Source organism: Scylla paramamosain, chromosome 13 (assembly GCF_035594125.1).
Source record: "Scylla paramamosain isolate STU-SP2022 chromosome 13, ASM3559412v1, whole genome shotgun sequence".
NCBI classification, from domain to species: Eukaryota; Metazoa; Arthropoda; class Malacostraca; order Decapoda; family Portunidae; genus Scylla; species Scylla paramamosain.
In genome coordinates, this window is record NC_087163.1 from 21,469,714 (window position 1) to 21,489,584 (window position 19,871).

The 19,871-nt window shown below is 40.3% G+C and overlaps 2 protein-coding genes across 2 annotated transcripts in view; both read left to right on the plus strand.

Annotated features, from left to right (window-relative positions):
- Positions 1–5,103, plus strand: part of LOC135106506 (protein ROP-like) — a 31,024-nt gene extending 25,921 nt beyond the window's left edge. Inside the window, exon 13 of the mRNA XM_064015587.1 lies at positions 286–5,103. Within this exon, the coding sequence (XP_063871657.1) occupies positions 286–344 (59 nt within the window). The 3' untranslated portion in view covers positions 345–5,103. The remainder of the gene's footprint in view (positions 1–285) is intronic.
- Positions 5,104–7,320: 2,217 nt separating this feature from the next.
- The window catches only part of LOC135106507 (protein Wnt-5b-like), a 73,102-nt gene continuing 60,551 nt past the window's right edge, over positions 7,321–19,871 (plus strand). Inside the window, exon 1 of the mRNA XM_064015588.1 lies at positions 7,321–7,501. The gene's annotated coding sequence lies outside the window, so the exon portion shown is untranslated. The remainder of the gene's footprint in view (positions 7,502–19,871) is intronic.

Here is a 19,871-nt window from a genome sequence, read left to right on the forward strand (position 1 = left end):
GATTTTCCATGGTTGTTGAGTATTCTGATTCTTCTATACTTTTTTGTTACACTTTTTTGGAAATTTGTATTTACCATTGATGAATTCAAAGAGTGTTTCTTATTACTGCAGTTGATAAAGATTGAAAAATGTACTGTCTGCCTCTGCATTCTTTTGTATATTATTCTGTATCCCAAATTTGCCTTACACATTGCATTACTGTCAACTTTGTCTCTGTCTTCTGTGTTTCAGCTTTGAAATTTCAATCACTAATTGTCCCTCTAAATCTTCACTTTTATCTTGCAGGGTCAACTCACATCCTGACGCCAAAGGATTTCTTAAGCGACCTTCGTGATCTCAGCTGAAGCAAGTGACCTCCCCATGACCCGGCCTCTCCTTCCTCATCCTCAAAATCCTCCTCAAAGTCCTCCTCCCCTTCCTCTTCCTTTTCCTCCAGGAACTCTCCTCCTCCACCTCCTCCCCCTTCCCCTTGTTCCCTTCGCTCCTCCTCTTCCTCCACCGCCACCCCCACCCCTGACCCTTCTCCTCTCTCTCCATCAATCCCTATCATTGACCTAATGCTTGCTCTCCTTCCTGTCTAACGCAAAGCTTTTGTGGCACGAAAAAAAATATACATGATATATTTCCTAGCAAAAGACTTATGTTGCCAGACTTTGTTTGGTTGATTTGTTGTCACCTTGTTCGTCCTCATTGCAGGTAGGCGCCAAATGATTTGGTTTGTTTGAGGTTGCTTCTAGTGGCAGACACCAAAGCTATTTTGCTCGCACTTCAGGAATCCTTGCGGGCTTCGTTTCCCCTATCTATGTTGATTCAGGTTTTGAGTTCCATAAGTATAAGGTTTTACTCTTGTTTACCTGATAGTTTTATTATTGATAGGTTAGCCAGCTGCTTGGTTTTGATCACCTACCTTATAGATGTGTTTTTAGCAAGTTATTGTAGGCAGTAATTATGTCTGGTTCTTAGTATATAATTATCCATTAGTATTTTTCAACACTATATATCAGATTAATAACAAAATATCGTGCTCCAGATTCTTTGCACATTAATATTCAATTTTCTGTATTTTAAACGTTTAGATATTTCATATGCTACAGTATAGTGCTAGTTGCATCCCTCTTCTTCATGCAACCATCATGTGTGTCACAGACTGCAGGATTGACTTCAGGGCACCACTTCCCACACCCTTGACATGAGTTGTGATGAAGTGGTGTCTTTGGGTTAATCTGCCTCTGAAACACACCCAGGCTGTGGCGTATCGCTAAGTGGACATCTTATGAGGCCTGTCGGTAGAAACTAAATTCTCAAACACACAAAAAAACTCAAAATTCTGTGATTTTTAAAAATGGGAAACTTTTCATAGTCTAAATTTATATGTGAAATTCAACCAGAAAAAATTGATGTTGTCCAAAATTTAGCCTTTTTAGTGATGCACCAACAGTATGCATCATTCATTGTGTGGTGGCAGGTTGGAGCTGCGAAAACAATTGTGGTGCGGAGAGCCATTTTGACGCTTTGTGATTTTTCAAAGGGTTTAAATGACTTAACCCAATACCTGACGCAAATCAGAAGTAGATGTAACTCAAAATTGCTCATTGCATCACAGAATATTAAGTCTGTGACCTGGTTTATCTCGGTGTGTGCTGGGTCATGGTTAATTGCCTAACTCCAAAGTTGGGCTCTCCATATGCAATCTTTAAAACTTTCTAGCCAACCGTATTTGCCTGGGCTTTACTCCCTCTCTGTCATAAAGGTCATGCATGCTCCTAAATAGTTGTGAAGGAGTGTAATTCTTCCATCAGATATTGTCACTGCTCTCCATTGAGACTTGAGGACACAACTTCAGATATTCAGTTCTCATGAAAATTTTTGTCCTAGTTGGATGTGTGCATGAGAATGTGCAACTTATGTAACGTGCTCCTTCAGAAGTGGATGAGTCATAAATCAGCAAAGTGAATTGCCGTAGTCTTATGTGATGTAACAAATACTAAAGTCTCGTGTCAGTGTACTGTTTATGCATATTGTGTATGCACATACAGTTCTGCATACCTTTGCATGCATATATTTGAACTAAACAGATATGCAAATTTAACATGACAATGCCGAAGTCAAAAATCATGTTTTGCATTGATCTGACCAAACATGGCTGACTGTCTGTGTCATACTACTAGCATCATCATTCTAGCAACATATCTCTTTCGACTGACCTAGTTTCTTCACTTTGTCTTCATTAAATCCATTATGTGCCCGTGGCGGTTGGCATGTTTTTAGTCGTTGACCTTCATATCGTTGGTGTAGTCAAGTAGGGTAGTTTGTTGACTTTGAAGACCAAGCTTATGATTATATTAGCAGCATTACTTATACAGTAGGTAGGGAGTATGATAAGTATTTTTTAGGCAGAAGTGGGTTAATCAGCAATATATAGGATATGCTGGTTAATTTTAATTTTATATGAGGGTTTTTGCAGGAAGCATTTGTTAAATTGAACATCCATTGTTTCTGCATGTCAAATTAAGACTTAAAGTTAGAAGTAATGGAGGACTAAAGTAGTTAGTATACCATAGTAACTACTCAAGTATTGTGTGCATTTTCTTCACATTTCAACAGGTTATTGTTACACGAGACATCACTATTTCCTCAGATGAGAAAGGAAAATACATAAGCACTGGAGTTTCATATGTAAGAAAACAAGTGTGTAATGAATGGGAGGTTTATGATCCATTTCAGTATGACATCAGTACACAGTCAGTTGTAGAGAAACTGAATCCAGCATCATGAAGAAATTGTGGTCTTTGGTACTAAAGACATATATCATGACATTCCAGTTGTTACAAAGATTCTCCTGATCATGCTCAGGCATCTCAGGTGAATCTAATCAGTAGAAAAAGATAATTCATTGATCTAGTTTATGTATATTGAAATATATCATTGATTAATGTAGTTTTAAGATGATGCACCCAAGCAAGAGTGGTGGCCAGCAGTGTCAACCTATTGTTTATCTTTGAGTTACTATATTGTACTTAATTACATTGTAGGTTTGTGAAGTTAGGCCTTGGTTAGGTTCGGCAATAGTGGCACCTTGCTGGCATAACACTCATATTATGCAATGAATATTTAACATGATTTAAATTATATTTTATCAGTTATGTAGTGTTAATGCTAGAAGCAATAACCTCTGTAGTTTTGCTGCTTTTATGGCAAGTAGCAGTTCTGAGCTCTGGAAGTGACACAAGTTTAGAAAACACAACTATATTGCTGTTTGTCAGTGTATATAAAACCTGGGTAGGGAGAATAAATATCAAATGTAACTGACACGACAGTAAGACTAAAATGGAGTTGTTCTGCTCAATTAATTGATGAGCAAGGAAAGAGAACAATACATATTTTGGCAGGACACCCACTTAAGAAGTTTGGGTCTGCTTCTGTTGTCTGTTACGCCCATCTGAGCTGTGGTGTAGCAGATGATATAAGTTAGCACTACAAATTGAAAATAGGAGGATTTTTAAAAGACTGTTATTTATTATTAAAACAATGTGCTGCTCAAAATTTGAAGTTTGGAGTTAATTTTAGTAATTTGAAGCAGAAATTTCTGCTATTTGAGATGATCTTTGAATTAAAGCTGAAGAGCAGAGCATAAGAAATGCTTGCATTTCTTGCCTTGTTGGTAGTTCTTTAGGGCTGTGTTTGAGAGACACATTCACTTGTTTTACTAGACTTGATTCATGATCTCAAACCAAGTCAGGCCTATCGTTGTTGACAGGTATGGTTGTGTCCATGTTTTTTTCTAGTCACATTCAGTCTGTAGAGGCATGACATTCTTAGTGGGGAGTGATTCACATGAACATGCTCTAGCACAATACTGATCATGTTTGTGGACACCATCATCCAGTTTAAATTCCATGGAGTCATTAAAAGAAAGTTTGCTGACTTGAGATGAATGCAAGTAATAAGCAGTAAAGATTTACTGCAGCCTTTATTCAATAACTGAAAACAAACTAGGGCTGTAATACAAACATTGTGGCTTTACATAGCCTCTGCCTTATTGTTGGACTGGTTTTATACCAGGAGCACAAGTTAACATTTAACATACATTGATTGGTTGATATTCACTGATATCAAGATTTAATTCTGAAACTGGTATATATATATGTCTTTAAAGTTAACATTGAATGTACTTAACTCATTACATATAATGTGATGTAATAACAGTTTAATGTTTACATCAACCTTGGGTCTTTTCACATCTGTTTGTGGCCACGTGTCTGGCACACAGTCCCCATCATGGAGAAGCTGCTCTATTACGTCACATTTCATGTACAATGCATTTCTCCATATTTCTGTTTTCATGTTATTTTACAAATTGCACTGGGGATTGTTATACCAGATATCAGAGGAAACAGAAAGTCACTCTTTGTAATATACCTGAACTGTGGATCCTAGCCACCAGACTAAGGGGAGGGGCCTGTGACAGAGGCATAATATTATATATATCTTGTTCAACGAATTGACTCTTCAAGGTAGGATCTTGCAAGAAAAGGACCCTGTACTGTTTGATTTTTATTCTTAGCTGTATATACTTGTTTATAGGGTTGTTTATTTTTGTGTTGGTTGAGATGATTGGTTGTAAATATGTAAGCTAAGGATGATTTAGAATAAAAGAAAAGTTTTGATTTAGTAGGTTTACCAAGCTCTTATTTCCTGCATTTCTTGTGTGATTTACAATGAGTTTGTTTGACTGAGCTATATGCCTGGCAAGTGTAAGCAAGGGTTGACCATGAACCTGGTTGTGTGAGTCATAATATATAAGTAAGCTAAATGCTTGAGAGACACTGAACTTCTAAAGGAGTATTACATCTGTTAGAATGCCTTTGTTTTCCTCCAAGGGCCGTCTAGTAGGAGTGAAGGCAGCAGTATCTTGAGCAGGCATATGGCTGGTGCATCCTAGACATTCCCACAGCTCTCCGGCTCTGTATTCTGTGTTGTCTTGTCCTGTTGGCTGTCAGGCCTAAACTTAACAATATATATGTCATTAGTCATCACTGGCTTTTCCCTTACCAGACTCTATCATCATGATACCAATCCCGAATAAAAGTATTTACCTCAAAACTTGGAATTACCATAACCTCATTATGCTTTGTGTGTGGACTGGTTCCTAGCGGCGGGAGTACAATAGTGACAATTTGTTGATGGCATGACACCTGCACGGGAAACATAATGTCCTTTGGTTTTAGTAGGTCAAACTGAAAATACCTTTCCACTGAGACTTCTTAACATATTGAAATCCAAGTGAGTAGTAATCTCAGTTACTTTAATGAGTGTTTTCAGTTTGGCTCTGACAGTAAGTTAATATGGTTCACTGAAGTGGCCAGATTTACACATGTGGAGGCGAAGGTGGGGCTCAAACTTTTTTGAGGAGGATTAGTGCAGTAGGATATTTATTTATAATTCATATTGACAGGTCATGCATCATCATATATTCAAATTGGCCAGCTGTTGGTGGAGCCGATTTGTGTGCTGCTAGCGTGTCCAAATCGTGCAGGATGTCTTAATTGACCTTCCCCAAACACTGCTATTGCTGCCAACTCAGATTTAGTGTAGCAGTCAACACCAAAGAAATGGGCTTGCTTATTTATTGATTGATTATTTATTGTTTTTATCTATTTCAGTCTGTTCTTTGCCTGTTAAACCACCATGCACATTACCTCCGTGCATGTGCTTCGGACTAGGTGATTCTGCGCAACGGTCCGACACAGTAAAATTTCCTTTCCAGTACTCAATACGATTCTTCCTGTCATTGCCAAATAATCTTAAAAATATTTGGGTTTTCACACTGGAAGGGTGTGGAAGGAGGAAAGCGAGTGGGAGCCGAGTCAGGGAGAATTATATCGGCAGTCTAGTCACGAGGCGGTTCTTAATTGTAGCCTAGTCAGTAGGGGTTGTAGAAATAACTTATACAGTATCCATCGCAGCATCAATGGTGTTTGGTTTTAGTAAGCGACGGAACGAGGAATGTGTTCAGTTACGAGGCCGTATTGTTTGCTGCAACTTGTATTGTAACCACGTATCATTCAGAGAAGGTTGGCGTGCATGGTTACGCGTTAAATGAATAGAAACGATGACAATACATATAATAGAAATTCTACTTATGATGCAAAATCTCTCTCTCTCTCTCTCTCTCTCTCTCTCTCTCTCTCTCTCTCTCTCTCTCTCTCTCTCTCTCTCTCGTCCCGTATTTTAGACAGGAATAGATCATAAACAATAGAAAACATTTTTGGTGATGAGATTGATCACGCCTCATAACACGATAGCTGAAATTTTTACGGCGGCATAATGGATAACAAAATAATAGTAATGAATGGATAAGATAATGGTTGTCGAGAAAGCTAGTAATTACACACTTATTCGAAGATTTTGGCGAGATTTTTAGAAACTCGTTATTAGCAAAAGAATAAGAAAAGCTATTATGTATACATATTTTTTTGCGCTGTATACTTGCTAAAGATTATTCAGGAAGGTAATTTCGTTGTTTCATCCCCCAGAGAGTCATGATGTCAGCCATACAATCGCATCAACAGAGTAAGGCAGAGTTGAAGGTATTTATGACGAACATCGCGACGCACAGTCTATGTTCACCCTATGTACCTTGATGAGCGTCAGGCCGGGTATTGATCATCGCCCATGGATGTGTGTAATATAATACTGACCACAGTTCGACAACTTTCATATCCGTTCGACATCTTGTGCATCCATCCCTCCCATCACGTGATATCAAGCAGCCTCGCCACGCCACCTCCCTACTGCCGGCGGGGACAGCTGTGTTTTAACATGAACCAGCAGCAAAATCATCCATCATGTTCGTGCCTAAAAACTCCTTTCGTTAATAGGAATATAATCCAATTGTTTGTTCCCGAGGTCCAGGCGAGGAGCGCAGTGGGCGTGGCTTGGGAGGACTCTCCGTGGGGATGGAAATTGAGCCTCGCGCGCTGATTGGCGGGCGTGGCGTGAGGGGCGGGGCGCACTGAGTTACCCATATGGTGGACAATCTCTTTGATTTCATTCATAGATTATTTTACCAGAAGCTGCATTGGTACTTGTTGCATCATACTGACAAAAACTTTGCAGAAATGTGAAAGTATTCTTTGTTGGAACGGAAATAGTTTTGGAATTGTCAAGTGAAAGGTCAAAGAGTGTTTTACTCTTTCCTCCTCACCAATGGACAATGGACGGATGCAGTTCATTGTTTAGATAAGACCATTCTCAGCACCTTCATGGGCTTAAGGGTGAAAACCACACCCCAGTTAAATGGTGGGAGTGTGGTGATTATTGCAGGGCACACGGTGGAGGTGGCGTGCCCCTGGCTGGCTGCCGCCACGCCGCCGCGGGGCGGGGGAGGGGCGGGGGCACGGCGCTGACCGCACATGTTGACGGGCTGTCACTCCGAGTTGCGTTGCGGCCGGGATAAGACGGGCAGCTCCTTCGGTCCTGGCGACCTCTCCTGTGAAAGGTAAGGCGATGGTTCATCCTATCTTGTCACTGACTGACTGTGTGCATCTCTGTGTGTGTATGTGTGTGTGTGTGTTTGTGGGCAGCGTCCCCTACAAGATGGAGACAGCCTCCCCACTCCTGCCCTGCCCTCTAGGCCTACCGCCGCTGCCCAGCTGTAACACATTTTTCCTCCAAGGTGACGGAACCCCTGCCGCGGGGCTTGCCCTGCCTGAAGTACATGACGCAGGGTGGTAGTGGTGGCGGTGCCTCACCCAGCCACCACCACAGAATCGGGAGACATTCCCTGTTGGTTAAAAAGCAGCGGGAGAGTCTTCTTGACAAGTGGTGGCGATGCACGATGCGTTTCCACCGTCCTGTTGTTATCCACGCTGCCGCAATGCCTGTGTTTGTTAGGCAATGGTTTGTCACGTCGTTACATGCTTGTTTATATTCCAGGTAGGCCACGCTACTACAGTTAAGTTCTGATGAGGGAGCTGTACTCAAGCTGCCGCGATTAACTTCAGATTAGACTACTGCACCTAAGCTTTCTTCAGCGCACATGAGCTTATAGATAGAAAGAAAAAGGGTAGTGTCCTTCAGTAGAAAGTTACCTTTTTTCGGTGGTTTTGTTTCTCTTCATACTTGTGATTGCACAGTAAACAAGGAGAGATTTGTATGGTCCTTCTCATTACTGCACACAATGAGACCCACTTAAAAAATTAACCAAGCAAACGCGGGAACGAGAACACATCCACTCGTGTAGAAAGAGACACCACAAAACACAACAAAACTCATTTAGTTCCACTTCCAATCTCCGTAACTTTTTTTTTTTTTTCGGATGCTAATCACTCTGCATCTTTTACAAATTAGAAACAATCGAAATCCAATTAAAACAAAGAGACATTGAGAAGAGAACAAATCAATTATCCTTGTTGTTCTTCAACGCATTACATTCTCAATTGATCGTGGGAGACCTGCATTATCATGTAAATCGGTTCTTGAGTCTTATCTAAATCGCCATCGCCAGCAGCAGGAGTAGGAGAGTAGCAGGTGTAAGGAGGTGTATCGCTTTCTTCACTAGATAACGCCCACTACGCTTCAGTCAGTGGCTTGTGGAGACCTGTTTGGAAGCTCCGTCTTAGGTCTGTGTGTCTTGTTACTATGGTTTGTTACTGAGTTGACCTGAGCTTATTTCCTTCATCCCTTATTACATCTTTTTTTATTGCTTATGTCTTTTTTTTTATTCATTTTTTAACTCTACATAAACTTTTCTCAGTTGTCCTTTCATTTTTCTAAGATACGTGGCTCACATTCTCTCTCTCTCTCTCTCTCTCTCTCTCTCTCTCTCTCTCTCTCTCTCTCTCTCTCTCTCTCTCTCTCTCTCTCTCTCTCTCTCTCTCTCTCTGTGTGTGTGTGTGTGTAAAATATGTTGTTTTCTACGCTCTTTTTTCTTCGTGGTATTAACAAGTTTTATATTTCAGTTTATTTACCTTAACGACTAAACTATTTACACAAACACATTATAGTATTTTTTTTTCAAGCATCCTTTCTCCAATTTATAACTACAAAAATATCACCATTTTTCAACTACTATTACTCATTCAAACCTATTCTCCAATCTGTAACTACAAAAAAGAAAAAAACAAATTTTCTCAACCATTCTTACTCATTCAAACTAAAAAAAAAAATCACAAATTTCTAAACTACTCTACCTCATTCTAACCTAACTATTCTCCATAACCTCTAACCACGTCCTTAGCGACTAACAGATACTTACAACACATCACTGCTCTTTTCTGCACCTGTACAAGACGGATTAGCACACACACAGAAGCAAACAATAGCGATGCTCACTTGTCCAGACCACCTCTCCGTTTGTTTTGATTTCCCTGTCAACTTGTCAACCTCGGGGATCATTCACCCGGGCGGAACCTGTATGTAGAAAAGAGGAGGAGGTGGAAGAGGAGGAGGAGTGGTGGGAGAAAAGAAGGGAGGCGATTCCGGGAGAGGATGAGTAATAGCGGCAAGAGGACGCCTATAGAAAGGGGGAAAGGGAAGAGGAAGGGTAGTCATAGGGCTCCTCGGTAACTCAGGTAAAGGCCTCATTAGTCTTGAGTAGCGAGGTTTTACTCTGAGTCATTCCTCCCTCCCTCCTTCCTCCTCCGTCGACGCACTTACGCACACGCAGCCACGCACACGCACGCACTCACGCTAGCGGAGATAACGCGGTGAAATATGGGGGTGTTCTAGCGCTTCTCTCTCTCACCGCCACCGGGTCAGCGTTGTAAAAGAGACGTGAGTTGACGGTAATGTGTTTTTTTTACTGGCGGGGTCAGGGGGAGAGATGTTTGTGATAAATTTGCGTGTTTGTAAGGAATTGCCGAAGGTGAGATAAGACAGGAGAGAACATTTTTTGTACGTACTCACTTTTTAGAATACTTTATTATTTTTACTTTTTTTTTATTGTTGACATTATCCGTGTTGCTTTTTCTTTTGTTTTTCTTTGTGTGTGTTTTTAACTGTGTTGACTAGAATTGTTGACCGTTATTAGTTTGTTTATGTGGTGTTGTCTTGTTTTGGTGTATTCTTATAACAGTTGTATTTGTATTTCATGAACAGCAATTTTGACGATACGATGGAGTTGTTGTTGTTGTTGTTGCTGCTGTTGTTGTCATTCTGTTATTTTAATTGGTCATTTTTTTTTTTTATCAAATTTACTATTATAACATCGCCACCATCACCACCTTCTTCTTCTTCTTCTTCTTCTTCTTCTTCTTCTTCTTCTTCTTCTTCTTCTTCTTCTTCTTCTTCTTCTTCTTCTTCTTCTTCTTCTTCTACTATTTATCAGTATTGCTGCACATTACATTTTATTACTACATACTCTCTTCTTATCATAATAATTCTGCATTGCATTACACTGAACATAATCTTATTGTTTTTATTTTAGTTTATATTCCATTTATTATTATTATTATTATTATTATTATTATTAATAGTAGTAGTAGTAGTAGTAGTAGTAGCAGAACCTATTATTATTATTATTATTATTATTATTATTATTATTATTATTATTATCATTATTATTATTATTATCATCATCATCATCATCACTATAAGCCAGCACTGAATCCTGACCTTTTTCGGCACTCGTAAATCCGCGGTGGTGACCTTGGCGGGGAGTGTGCGTGACCTCTTGCAGCCCAGTCATGTCCCCGCGGCGGGCTTGAGTCATGCCTTTTTATTTTTCCCTTCTCGTATTTTTTTTTCTCTTTTTTTTTTTTTTTTTGACTCAAGGTGCAATCTGTTCAAAGTCGCGAAAAAAGAAAAAAATGGTAAATTAAACGTGATGGAGGTAATATTAACGCTATTGATGTACTACTACTACTACTATTACTACTACTACTACTACTACTACTACTACTATTACTACTACTACTACTACTGCTACTACTACTACCACTACACGTGCTGATGCTATAAGTCTATAAATATAATCACATATAGAAAGCGGAAGACAGATAGTTCATAGATAGGTAGATATGTATATAGATGAATGGGTAGAAGAAAAATTACAACTGTTTATTTATTCCATGTCTTGTAACACACGTTTTCTTACTCTCTGTAAAGTCTCATGTCCATTTTCTTTGTCTAGCTTTAGGCGAGACCAGACGACGTCACCGCAGAGAGAGAGAGAGAGAGAGAGAGAGAGAGAGAGAGAGAGAGAGAGAGAGAGAGAGAGAGAGAGAGAGAGAGAGAGAGAGAGAGAGAGAGAGAGAGAGAGAGAGAGAGAGAGAGAGAGAGATGACAGTTTTTTGTTGCCTTCAAGGACGTGTATCAGGGAACGAAGGGCGGACGGATCTTTATTAATTTCATGGTAGTAGTAGCAGCAGCAGCATCAGCAGCAGCATCAGCAGCAGCATCATCAGTACTAACAGCAACAGCAGCAGTAGCAGTATTTCATGTTCTTGTAGCTACTTATCCTTACCGACAACTGCCAGAACCTCTTAAAAAATAATCAGGATAAGAAAGCAAATTTAGTAATACAACCGCAGTCCCATGCATCACACGACCCCAGCAACACACCCTGAGAACCCAGTGGATTACCCCCGGGGGCACGTGTACCACAGCCTGGGAACCCTGATCTTTGCAACGGGAGAGGAGACACGTACAGGAGGACACGAGACAGTGACGGGCAGACGTAACATTAGACAGACAACCTTCACCACTGCCTGTTACCGCCCTCTCATTTCCCATCCCTACCGGACCCTACCGTACCTTATACCTCACCCGCCTCTCGTCCCTCCGCTGTCCCTCCCCGCTGCCCTGCCGTGATTCCCAGGTGCCCTAAAGGTGTAATTGCCCTTAATTGTTCCGCTAATCCTGTTTAACCATAGACGCCATTCACTGTCCCTGGATTAATTAGCCCCGCCCTCAGACAGTCCGCCCCGCGATCACACTGTTCCGCCTCCGAGTGCGTTATTAGACGATTTCAGTCCCCAGGGATCAGCCGCGTGTAATTGATGGTTTCTCTTTCGTTCTCGTGTGATATCTGCCGTGTGTGTGTGTGTGTGTGTGTGTGTGTGTGTGTCCACCTGCTGTAAAAGAAAATGTGTCTCTATAATGCAACGAAAGACAGAAAAGGAAACGTTACCTGTGTTTAATTAAGTTTATACCTGCATTGTTGTTTGTGTTATTATCTCTCTCTCTCTCTCTCTCTCTCTCTCTCTCTCTCTCTCTCTCTCTCTCTCTCTCTCTCTCTCTCTCTCTCTCTCTCTCTCAGGAACATACGAACTAAACAAACAAATAAAGAGAGCTGCAAGAAGCCATCATGCCTATAATGCCACGAGGCAATGGCTGTGTAACCCAACTATCCGTAACATATAACCCAACTATCAGTAACATATCCCAATAATGACGCAATGAATGGCAAATAGATTCTCATTTGATCAAACAATGCAGAACCAGAGAAGTTACTTAGTTTTTTTTTTTTTTCTGGTGCATTTATTACTGTCTTCGAACTATTTCATACGGTAAAGGCCAACCATGTAATGAAACACATCAAGGATACATGGAGAAGTTGTTTAGTATGTTACTCTTGGCCATACGTATATACTGAAATAGATGTTGATTGCTACTTGTAACGGAAGGGATGGTGATATATATATATATATATATATATATATATATATATATATATATATATATATATATATATATATATATATATATATATATATATATATATATATATATATATATATATATATATATATATATATAATATTTTTTTTTTATTTATTTATTTTTTCGAGTGTTTCAGAGAGAGAGAGAGAGAGAGAGAGAGAGAGATGCCATGTGTCAGAATTTTTCCCCGGTAAATCCTTGGCGAGTAACGATGCCCACAGTCAATACTTCACTTTAAATCTGTACCGATGGCGTCTGGGGTACGTGGCCAGGACTGCGAGACACACAAGCAGGGAGGGGCATTCAGGGCCCAGGATTTAGACGTCTGGGAGGTGATCTTGCCGTCTGCTGCCAAACACACGGGATTAGAATGGTGAATGTTGTCCTTAACCGCTTAAAATCCGTAACTAATTGGGCGACTACACTGCCATCTAGCGGCGAGACTCAGATTGAAATATAGTTACCTCGAAGCACGGTATCCTTCGCACTCGTTATGTCCTCATTAGAAGCGTTACATGAACTTATGAAAGGCAACTAAGCTACCATCTACCGGTGAAACTCATCCTGCCCAACTGAAATATAGTTATCTAGAAGCACAGTGTCCCTCGCAGTGGTTAGGTTCTCAACCAAGAAGCCTTATGTGAGCTTATCGAAGGCGACTAAATTGTCATCTAGCGGCGAAATTCTACCTAACTGAAATGTAATTATCTAGAAGCACAGTGTTCCTTGCAGTGGTTATGTCCTCAACTTGAATCATTGCCACATTTTGTTCAAAGATTATTTTTTTTCACCCTTAGCATTATTTTTCATCCATATTGTATTTTTTTCCAGTCCTATTGATAATTTTTTTGGTGTTTGGTTTTAAGAAAAGAGTAATAAGGTTACCATGAGTCCTGTTACTGAGGCTTTGGTTTCATTCCCTTTGAGTTTTGAAGCTTCGGTGAGCAGCTGAGGAGGAAGAGGAGGGGCGCCATACTGCAACAAGAGAACTCGCAAGTTGGAAGGGAGATGAGGGAATGAAAGACTAAGTTTGATCAGCATTGATGAACTGAATATGGAGGAGAAGGTAGAGGAAGATGAGGAGGAGGAGGAAGAGGAAGATCCTGTCAGGGTATCGTTTCCGCGGGGATAAACAAAGCCTCCCGACACAAAGGCTGAGGATGTGATGGTGGTTGTCTGCTGGTTAACGGTGAACAGCTTGTTGGTTACCGCGCGTCCCTGCACCGTCACTGTTGTTACTCTTATTATTATTATTATTATTATTATTATTATTATTATTATTATTATTATTTTTGTTGTTGTTGTTGTTGTTGTTGTTGTTGTTGTTACTATTAGTATTTTTATTATTACTATTATTATCGAAAGTTGTAGGTCGTACTTGTAAAATTAGAAGTAATATCATAAGTACGTAGAATAGAAGTAGCAATTATAAAAATATTTATTATAATTGTAGTTGTTGTTGATTCATTATTAGTATTAGTATAAAAAATATCAGCGTTATAACCGTTGCAGCAGCAACAACAACAGGAGGAGGAGCAGTAGCAGCAATAGTAGCAGTATAACAACAGCAATAGCATAGATAATAAAAATTGTAGTAGCAGCAACAGAAACAGTAGTAGTAGTAGTAGTAGTAGTAGTAGTAGTAGTAGTACTACTACTACTACTACTACTACTACTACTACTACGTCTTGCAAGTAGTACCAATTTCAAGGTGTCATCGATAAACACACACACACACTACGAGTATACAAGTCACACTCACCACCGAGTACAAACGCGCGTGGTCGTTGTGCACACTATATATAGCCAGCTGAGTAGATAATTGCCGGGAGGGATCTTGAGGCAGGTGATTGATGGCCCGCTTAACAGGTCCCTGCCTCACCTATGCCGGACAGGTGACTCTCCGTTTCAGGTGCCCAATCAAGGCGGAGGACCCAATGCCTCGACGCGCTCGACTGACTGACGGAGTGTCTTCTCAGCAAATATTATTCTTACTTGAGCAACCTACCGGCTGGCTGACGCAGACTGTCTGAGTCAATTATTCTGGGAGTTGATGGGATGCCTAGCTGGCTCATTGCATGGCTGGGTGGCTGGATGGATTAAGTGGATGGCTGAGTGAGTAATTGGGTGCATGGACGGATGGATGGTTGAGTGATTGAGTGGTTAATTGGTTGAGTGCATGGCTGTGTGAGTGGGTGAATTACTAGCTGGTTGAGTGATTGGGTTACTAGCTGACTGATTGCATGGATGGATGGATGGATAGATGGATAGCTGATTGATTGGGTGGCTGATTAGCTGAGTGCATGGCTGGGTGAGTGGATGAATTACTGGTTGGTAGAGTGACTGAGTTACTAGCTGACTGCGTGGCTGGGTAGTTGGTTGAATGGCTAGTTTGTTGAGTAATTGGGTGACTGGCTGACTACCTATATGACTCTCAGATTGAATGACTGGTTGACTGGCTGAATAACGGTCCAAATCGCTAACTGACAGAAAGAATACTGACTGACGTACCTTCTCACTGACTAATTATTCACATACCTGACTGACTAATTAACTGAATCACTGACCAGCTGACGGACTAACTCACTCCTGATGTATCTGCACACACTAAGATAAGGAACTGTCATTTATAGCATCGTAAAGGTAGAATAAGCGATGACATCAAACCAGTTTCTCCTGCGTCATTAGATGGGCGTCTGACAGAACTTATACGATACAAGAGCCTGAACGTTGTAAGCAGAGTTTAAACCCCCTGATAAGTCCAACAAAAATATAATAAAGAATTCGCTGTTATTCTGTTCAGTACTAAGGAAGCTTCTAGACTTGATCCAATCCCTTATAGATTAGTCATAAATAAACGAGATAAGATTGTGCTGAGTGAATAAGTAGATGAGAGTTATAAACAGCTTTAATGAAAAAGTGTCATCCTTAAACCCACACAGATAGATAGATAGATAGATAGATAGATGGATAGATAGATAGGTACTTTTAACTTGATAAAATCCTCTTATGACATCTACAATGTAATTAGATGGATGTTGTAGTAGTGGAAAAAAAAAAGAAAAGTAGTAGAGAAAGAAATGTTTGATGTTAAAAGAAAAGTAGAAGAGAGAGAACAAAATTGTTGATGTTAAAAGTAGGAGAACGAGAAAAGTTTGATGTTAAAAGAAAAATAGAGAAAAAAAATCTTGTTAAAAGAAAAGTAGAAGGGAAAAAAGTTTGATGGCCAAAGAAAACCGGGGAAGAGAAAGAGAAAAAAAAATGTTTGCTTCAATCGCAGCAGACATTTTTCCTTTAATAAAACACACGAGTGGCCAGATGTTCCTCAATACCTGACGAACTACCTGACTGGGTGACTGGCTGGCCATCTCGGCGGCTTTGTAATACCAAGCTGAACGCCCTTGCCGCCCGTGTAAGGCTTGCTGGCCGGCGGGGAGCGTCCTTCGTGGTCGTGAAACATGTCATTACCAGCGGTGCAGTCGGTCGGCGGCTTAACTAATGGAACTGGGAAGAGGCTACGGAGGCCGACCCGACAGATTACCCTGAGGAAGATGCCAATTCTACCTGACTCAATACCCATTCCCGCCCTGCCCGTGTCCCTTTCCCTTCCCTTATCGCGGCCCTCCTCCCTCCCTCCTGCTGGGGATCGTACGAGAGGGGCTATAGGAGTGGGAGATGAGTATGGACAGAGGAAGGGAGAAGGATGGATAGGAGTGAGATATGAGTAGGGAGAGAGACAGGGTATGGAGGAAGAAAACGGAGATATGAGTGGAAGGAAGGTCTGTAAGAGAAGAGAGGGATATGGAAGGACTGTTGAAGGAGGAGTAGAGGGTGAACGATGGCAAGAAAGAGGATTGGTATTGTATTGTATGAGAGTAAGAAATGAGTGAAAAAGAGTGAAATATGACGGAGATAATGACAAAGGGAGGAAAGAAAATAAGAAAAGAGGAATTTAAGAAAGAGGAAGGATATTTGTAGTTTGAAAAGAGGAAAATTTGAAAGAAAATGAGACAAGATAGGTACATCAGGAGTTGAAAGTTGAAATAATGGAGTTTCAAAGATTCAAAGGTTTATAATACAAAATCAGAGCTGAGAGTCAAAGTAAAGGAGTTCAGTATTGTCTTCGTTGATTTACCTGGTGATGCAATACCTGATCTAATGACTTGGTGATGAACTGGAATTTTTGTTGTTTTTGTCGAGCTTTTAAGAGGTTTTGTCTCAGTATTAGTAATAAATGATTGGGACAATGTATGTCTTGTTCAGTGTTTTTCCTCTCTCTCTCTCTCTCTCTCTCTCTCTCTCTCTCTCTCTCTCTCTCTCTCTCTCTCTCTCTCTCTCTTTCTCACTTTTACGACATAGTCTTAGTTGAAATCGGCAATATATTTGATTTTTTTCCTCCCTACCATTCTATCATTCATTCTTGTATTTTCTTCTTTTCTTCTTGTAATTTTTAACCTCCGTTTTCTTTCATTTGGTGGAGTTAGTGGTGTAGGAAAATGTAGAATGAAGTAGTGATATATACCTTACCTTCTCTAATGTTTCGATTGTCTCTCTCTCTCTCTCTCTCTCTCTCTCTCTCTCTCTCTCTCTCTCTCTCTCTCCCTCTCTGGTAATAATTCTCAGTTTTTGCAACAATCAGATATCCGGCGTCTTGATGATTTAGCATTTGCGCTTTTTGTGACTCCCTGATAACTGTGATCGCGCAGATAATTGCGCAGCGAAGACTTGGGTGGCATTTTGATCTGCAGTGCTCCTTTCTTATGTGCTATTTCTTGCCCCTGTGTGTGTGTGTATGTGTGTGTGTGTGTGTGTGTGTGTGTGTGTGTGTGTGTGTGTGTGTGTGTGGCTTTGTTGCTTTGTTGGATTGGTGTTAAAATATGTGAGTGAACGAATCATCTTTTATCTCTCGTTTTTCTTGTTCTTGTTGTTCTTGTCCTTGTTCTTGTTCTTGTTCCTTCTCCTCCTCCTCCTCCTCCTCCTCTTCTTTATCCTCCTCCTCTTCTCTCAGTTTTAGTTCTCCTAGCTTGTTATTGTTATTAATGTTGTTGCTGTTGTTGTTATAGTGGTGATGATGATGGCGGTAGGTGTAGGAATGTAGTTGATGCATTTAAGGAGAAAGATAATGAAGAGCCTTTCCTCCTCCTCCTCCTCCTCCTCCTCCTCCTCCTCCGCCGGTGAGTAATCGTGGCGGCCCGGCAGACCTGTCATTAAGGAAGTTCTCTCTCGGACAGGTATGAAGCGCCTCCGCTGATCTGGATTCACTCACTGCTTCTGCTGAAGTGTGTGTGTGTGTGTGTGTGTGTGTGTGTGTGTGTGTGTTGTGTTGTGTTGTGTTGTGTTATTGTTCCTGTTTATATTTTTTCTTCTGTGTCCTCCTCTTCTTCATATATATTTTCCTCATTCCCTTATCCTCCTCCTCCTCCTCCTCCTCCTCCTCCTCCTCCTCCTCCTCCTCCTCCTCCTCTCCTCCTCTTCCTCCTCCTCCTCCTCCTCTTTTTTTTTTTTTTTTCGTCCTCTACGTGCAATACCGTATGTAGTAGTTTCGTGTGTGTGTGTGTGTGTGTGTGTGTGTGTGTGTGTGTGTGTGTTGATGGTGATGAGTTAAGCCGTCCGTCGTGTTCCTTCCTTCCTTCCTCCTCCTCCTCCTCCCCAGACAGAGTAGAGGCGAGGCCAGGCCAGGCGAGGCTAAGAGGATTACGCTAAGCCGTGTGAAAGAGGGAAGAGTCGCGCGTAAAAATTAGACGAACAGGTGAAAAAGTGAAAGATGCGAATGTTTGTGTAAAGAGAAGGCGACGCGGGATAAACAAGGAGGAGAGGAAAGGGGCGGCGTGAAAGTAATGACTCGGAAAAGAATTAGTGATTAGTTAAGGGTAAATGCATATGAAATAAAATAAATAGATGGATAGTTTAATATTACTACAAATGCTTGTGTGAGTAGGAAAAGAAGCAGAATAAAGAAAGAGAAGGAATAATGATATGAAAACAATGACTCGGAAATGAATTAGTGAACTATTAAAGGTAAATGCATTTGAAATAAGATGAATACATGAATAGTTTAATGTGGAAATATTTGTATGAATAAAAGAAGACGCGAAATAAGGAAAGAGTAGAGGAAATGATAACATGAAAATAATGGCTTGAAAATTAATCAGCTATCTATTTTAGGAGCAGTGCTTTGAATTAGAGAATTAGAGTGACCGTTAGAAAGATTCTAGAATGTTTATGTAAATAAGGGAGGACGCGGAATGAACAAGTAGAATAAATGAGGAGATAAAAATAATGACGAGAATTAATTAGCGATCTGTTGGGGAGACTCGCATCAAAGATTAGAAGAATAGATGGAAAATTTTACCTGTGAATATTTTGAGTGAAAATCAGACAAAATATCGAAGAAGAGAGAGAGAGAGAGAGAGAGAGAGAGAGAGAGAGAGAGAGAGAGAGAGAGAGAGAGAGAGAGAGAGAGAGAGAGAGATAGCAGTGAGTTCTGTATTCGTAATTAGAGGAGGTGGGAAGCAAGACGTTAATGTTTGTGTAAATATAAGACAAGGCTGAATATTTATGTAGGAAGTGAAGGTAGAGAATTATAAATGAAGGGATTACACAAATGAGGGAAGATTACAGCGTGATTATTTAATGTGCTTGAAGTGAAGGAATAGATGATGAAGTTTATAAATGTTATGACACGAAAAAATAGATAAATAGATGAAAGAAAAAAAAATAGAAGCAAATACACAAAAAAAATGTTATGTAAGAGTATAAATACGAAAATAAATAGACAAACAAATAAATAGATAAATAAATATATAAATAAATAAACTTGTTGACAAAAAAAATAATAAAAACTTGTCCGTACCAGTACCAGACTCTAAAAAAAAAAATAACAACACAAACTCTATTATTCTCTAGAAAATTTTATTACTTTGTTTTTTTGACAGGGATAGACAGACAGATAGACGAACAGACGAACAGACTGGCGGTTAGGAAAAGAGGAGAGTGATGTGGGATATTTTGACGTAGGAGCAGGTGGAGGAAGAGGAAGAAGAGAGACGAATGTAAGGAGGAGGAGGAAGAGGAGGAGGAGGAGGAGGAGGAGGAGGAGGAGGAGGAGAGGAGAAGAAAGACGACAATGGAAAGAAAAATACAAAGACAATAACGAAGAAAGCATGGCAAAGTAGAATAAGAAGTAGTAGTAGTAATAGTAATAG